The sequence below is a fragment of the Phaseolus vulgaris genome, chromosome 11 (assembly GCF_000499845.2).
Source record: "Phaseolus vulgaris cultivar G19833 chromosome 11, P. vulgaris v2.0, whole genome shotgun sequence".
NCBI classification, from domain to species: Eukaryota; Viridiplantae; Streptophyta; class Magnoliopsida; order Fabales; family Fabaceae; genus Phaseolus; species Phaseolus vulgaris.
In genome coordinates, this window is record NC_023749.2 from 23,277,715 (window position 1) to 23,283,071 (window position 5,357).

At 32.3% G+C, this 5,357-nt stretch overlaps 1 protein-coding gene across 1 annotated transcript; it reads left to right on the forward strand.

Moving 5' to 3' along the window:
• The first annotated feature begins 1,607 nt into the window (after positions 1-1,607).
• On the forward strand, positions 1,608-3,062 carry LOC137832396 (early nodulin-like protein 4). Its single transcript, XM_068640552.1, has 2 exons — positions 1,608-2,059; positions 2,397-3,062. The coding sequence occupies exons 1-2, from the start codon at positions 1,876-1,878 to the stop codon at positions 2,783-2,785; spliced, it is 573 nt and encodes a 190-aa protein (XP_068496653.1). The 5' UTR covers positions 1,608-1,875; the 3' UTR covers positions 2,786-3,062.
• Positions 3,063-5,357: the final 2,295 nt, after the last annotated feature.

Here is a 5,357-nt window from a genome sequence, read left to right on the forward strand (position 1 = left end):
TTGGCATCATTAGATCAACTTTCATCCAACGACTCATTCCATTCGGCATATGAAACGAAATTAAATCTCAACCATAAGATCTCTCTGATTGAACAATACTCACCAAATGATGACTTTATTTGAAAAAGCAAGTGTCATATCTCTGTCAATCATTTAATGCACACAACAGTCACATCCTACCTCGGGAACTCCAACGGTCATTTCACAACTCTTCAGAAATTAATTTCTTCGAGGTTGAGGGCAAGTATATCGGTCAGTATCAGACGAGTAAGTCTCGACCCGATGACCGACCTCTCGAGTCAAAGAACATCTTAGGTCATGCAATAAATGTCAGTAATGATAGTTACAATGATACTTAATGAGCCACAATTCATATCTCGAAATATGCAAGTAATATCTCTGACAAATCTGTCAAGTATTGATTAACGGATATTCCTTTAAATATGTTTATACTTTTCTATAAGTCAGGGATTATGCTACAAATCAGTTGATAATTGATACTTGATTGGTTAAGCCCATTACCAGAATGGCCCATGATCAATAGTATAAATAAACTCCTCAACAGAGGTGTAAGGTACGGTTTTACCAATTACCAATATACATTCTTTACACAAAGCACTTACTTGAGCGTCGAAGTACCTTTCTGAGGTCACCCCAACTGAGCATAAGCATTTGTGGAAGAAGACTCAAAGGAAGGAATCGAAGAATCAAGTTAGCAATTATACACCCAACTTTAGGTATTATGTACGTACAACTTACCAATTGCATAAAAATACATTAAATTAATTCATTATCAATTTTAGAAACAATTTATATATCTGCATAATAAATACGTTTTCAATAAATAATTAATCGAATTATTTGCATACAGACTCCCTAATTATAACTCACAAAACTGTATATCCCAGTTTGAGTTTTGGACCGACTGGGATTTTTCAATCAAGAGAATAATGCAAATAAAGATATAATATAAAAATAAAATAAAAAAAACTCTCCTTTCACTGTATTCTTAATTGTTTTATTAAGAAAAACGATCATTTAATGTCTAACTAACGGTTATTTATGTTTTTAAAAATATTAAATGTAAAAAAATCTAAAAATGTAATGTGTTTATCATTTTATTCTAATCATAAACACATTGTTATTTAATGTCATTTTAATCCTTGACTTTAACTATTAATTTGGATATTAGAAAGATAAAATTATTAATTGAGAACTAAAATAACTACAAATAAATAAAAGTTTCATTAAAGAGTTTTCCATCTCACCAAATTTCACTTTCAAAATCTTTTTCCAAATTTTAATATTTGAACTCCACTTTGAAAACTAAAGAAGATCATTTCATCCTTTTTATTATATCATCTATCAATTAATCTTCCACTTTCCTAAAGGCACACCTTTCTAGGAGATCCAAAGGTCAAATAAATAATCCTAATTTTTTTTCCCTTTTTTTCTCCCTTTTTTTTCATTTTATTATTTGTCTTTCTTCTCGTTGTCTTCATGAAAATGAGGTGTATATTTATCATTTATTATCCCTTAAATTAAAAAAATAAATAAATAAAAAGTGAAGGAAGTGTATATTACCGTTGTATCTCTTGCATGTCGCCAAGTGTAGACGTAGTACTGCATGCTCCAAATCAACCACTCAACAAACACCTCTCAAAACGTTCACTTTCTCCTATCACACTCTTCTCTTCTTCCTATATAATGCCAGCAAATACCTTACACATCAAAGCATTTTCCATGCTCTAATCCCCAACGGTTACCTTTTCTCTTCCCAATCCCCCACTATATATATACAGATACTATTACAACATATATCATCTTTCACTTTCTCTCTATCAGTTTATCATTTATTTTGAGACATTACTTGAAATGGCTTTTCTGGGTCTTTTGTTTTCGATGATTCCTATGTTGCTTCTTGTTGGGTCATCACCTAGGTTTCAAGCTGAGGCAAGGCAATTTGATGTTGGTGGGAGAGATGGGTGGGTGGTGAAGCCTTCTGAAGACTACAACCACTGGGCTCAGAGGAACAGATTTCAAGTCAATGACACTCTCCGTGAGTCCAATCTTTCTCAACTTCATTAGATCCAACTCTTCTCTCTCTTTTTTTTTTTTTAAGTTTTTCATTTTTCAAAGAAAAAACTTCTTTATCAGAGTTAAGAAAATTCAAAGTAGAAACTTTCAAATCTGAGTCATTTGATTTTCATCTACTTAAGAAAACTCATATCACATTACACAAAACCTGGTTTTAATTCTGCTTCAATCCCGGGCCAGGTTTAAAAATATTTTCATAGCAAAAACAAATTAGTAAAATCTGTTAACGGTTGCTTATTTTAGTAGAACATTGATTCTGACTGTTTTTACTTGGGGTTGCAATTGTTGCATGCATGAAGATTTCAAGTACAACAAAGGCATTGATTCAGTTGTGGAGGTGAAGAAGGAGGATTTCGATTCGTGCAACACCAACAATCCTATTCAGAAGACGGACGATGGTGATTCAATTTTCCCACTTTCTCATTCGGGTCTCTTTTACTTCTTAAGTGGCAACCTTGACAACTGCAAGATCGGTCAAAAACTCATTGTTCTTGTCATGGCTGTGAGACAACCTCTTCCCAAGGCTGCGCCACCGCCAGCAAGCACCCTGCCGCCGCAGACTGTTCCGGCAACCGGGTTGACCTCTCCGGCGCCGCCCCCATCGGACAAATCGGGCTCAGGGAGGGTTGGTGTGGATTTGGGAGTTTTGGTTGGTTTTGTGTTGGGTGGGTTTGTAGGGTTGGCTTAGTTTGTTGGTGTGGCCAATGGGTGAGACTTGTGGTTTGAACTAATGGTCAAAAATAATTATTGTGTGTTTTATTTTATCTGATTTGGACTTCTTCTTTTTCTGTTTGTTAGGATTCTTGGATTCTACTTCTTTGTTTTTTTGTTTCATGTAATTTGGAGGAATGATGATCATAACTCACAAAATTTAGACCATGTCTTGGTTGTAATTTGTATATGTAATTTTATTTTCACCTTTTTCTCTCTTGTTGTTGAGTGATTAATAAAAAGTTGTTTAACAATTTAAGTGTTTTTTTTTATTAGTAGGAGTGAAGGTACTAAAAGATTTACATTAATTTATAAACACTGTTTAACTGACTTATGAATATTTTAATAATTCATCTTAGGTTCCATTCTTCTTTAATGATTTATACTTGCAGATATTTTTGTAAGTATCCATTCTTCTAATTGGACACCTAAACAAATTATTAATGGAATCCCACCAATAAGTAAGCTTTTTTTACTTATTTATTAAATAATAATTATCTTCTTTATAATATAATTAAATTATAAAATGAAAAATTTTGTTATCTAATTTTGCTATCTTTGAGTTGATATAGTGAAAAATAGTGAGATTTTAAATTATTGAGTTTTTTTATATTTTTATAAGATGGTCATCTGCTAGTAGTCTTTTGAATTGACATGATCTATCACATTAGTTAGTGGTGAATGAAAAATTGAAATGAAAAGTAATAAGATATTCTTCAATACATTTAATTTATTATGTAAATTTAGTGAACGTGAAATAATATTATTAGGATTAATTGGAGATTAATAATTTGACGTCAAATTTAATCAATTATTTATTTGGTTTTGATTCATTTATCGAAAATAATTAAAAAGGAGAAACTTGAGGATTTTAGATATGAATAGAAAAAATAGATAAGATAGAATTCTTAAAGTGTTAAGTGTAAGAAGGAGAAATAAATTTAATGACAAAAAGAGAAAAATAGAGTGATTATTTTTAAATGTTAACAGTAAAATTTCAGCGTTTCAATTGTAACGTTGAAATTCTAATGTATCTTTTTTAAGTTTAGATGCCAATAGTTATAAAATTTGATTATAGAAATTTAATTTTCGTGGTATAGTTTTTACCTTTTACAAATAATTTAGTTTATTTTAATTATAAAAGTATACTCTAAATAAGACTAACATTTGGAAATAATTTATTTTAAGATATGCTTTAAAGAAATTTGATATAGAGTATTTTTTTTATCAATAATAAAAAAATAAATACAATGAAATGAAATCCTTTTATACTATTATCTAACATACATTCTGCACACTCTATACGACAAACTAAAAACGTATTTCATCATATTGTAATATAAAACATCTATTACCTCTCTTATTTGAGTGTTCATATATCTCATTTCATTAGTATATAATAACTAAAACATTTATCAATTTATCCAAAACAAACATCCTCCTTCATAAAAGTCTCAGCAAAAAAGAAATAGATGCATCCTTAGACTCCAACTCTTCAATAGTTTTTACTCACTACACAATTCTAAATTCTTAAGCGTCAGAGTAAATTATTATTCGATTTCATCGTTAAAATTCAACAACTCTTTAATAAATGAGTTAATCAATTAAACATATCACACATTCATATCAAACAATTTCAACTTATCAACTTATCTTAATCAAAACATAATTGTTAGTTGATCTTAATAAATTATTATATAGGTGATATTTTCACAAACTTATAAAAAAAACTATTTTTTTTAGTAGAAGAAAACAAAAATATTTACCTGCTGGACAAGTTTTATTAAAATATTAAGTTATGACTTAGAATAAAGTTTGCCACCACGTAGCATGAATAAAACCTTTTCATATTAAAACATTAAATTATTAAAAAAAAAAAACAAATGATAGAAAATGTCTTCTGATCCTGCCTGTTGACCGGAACGCTGGAAACTGCCTCGTCAAAGGATCGACGTGCGCACCGCTTCGAACCTCCGTTCCTCTTCGAGATCCACCTCAAGAACCTGCAAAGAAACAGAGCGGCGCCGCTGCGGCCGATCGCACTCCAACGCTCAAGTCAGTGACCGAATCACCAAATACTAAGAGAACAAGAACCGTGCAAATCCTCTCTCACAGTCAGCTCTACAACTCGCAAGCGTAAAGAGTATAAACTGAACGTGCGTACCTCAGAAAGTTTGTTGAGAACTCTTATATACCTGGTTGTTTTCTCTCTCCTGGCAGTTACAGACCTGGACACGTGGCTTGCATCCAGTCGTACACGTGCCATCATCTGGAGCCTCCTTGACTTGGCGCTGCTTCTATTCTCATTTTGGCTAAGTTACTTATGCATGGTACTGCCCGGTGCATAGCTAACTTGGGAGTGCGATCTCTACTGGAATTGGTGAGTTAGGGTGTCCTCATACACCTTCCCTGTGGTCTCGCCGGCTGCCTTCATAATCTGCTTCTCCTTCATCTTCGGCGATGTGCTTTCTCTGGCGATCTCCAACCGCTTGGTCGCCCGAGTTCACATCTGGCGACTTCATCTTTAACCCGGTGATCGCCTATTCTGA

Excerpts from the sequence above, each read along its gene's own strand:
- LOC137832396 (XM_068640552.1), top strand. The coding sequence starts at position 1,876 with ATGGCTTTTCTGGGTCTTTTGTTTTCGATGATTCCTATGTTGCTTCTT. Across the intron at positions 2,060-2,396 it reads TCAAGTCAATGACACTCTCC|ATTTCAAGTACAACAAAGGC; the intron begins GTGAGTCCAATC and ends GCATGCATGAAG.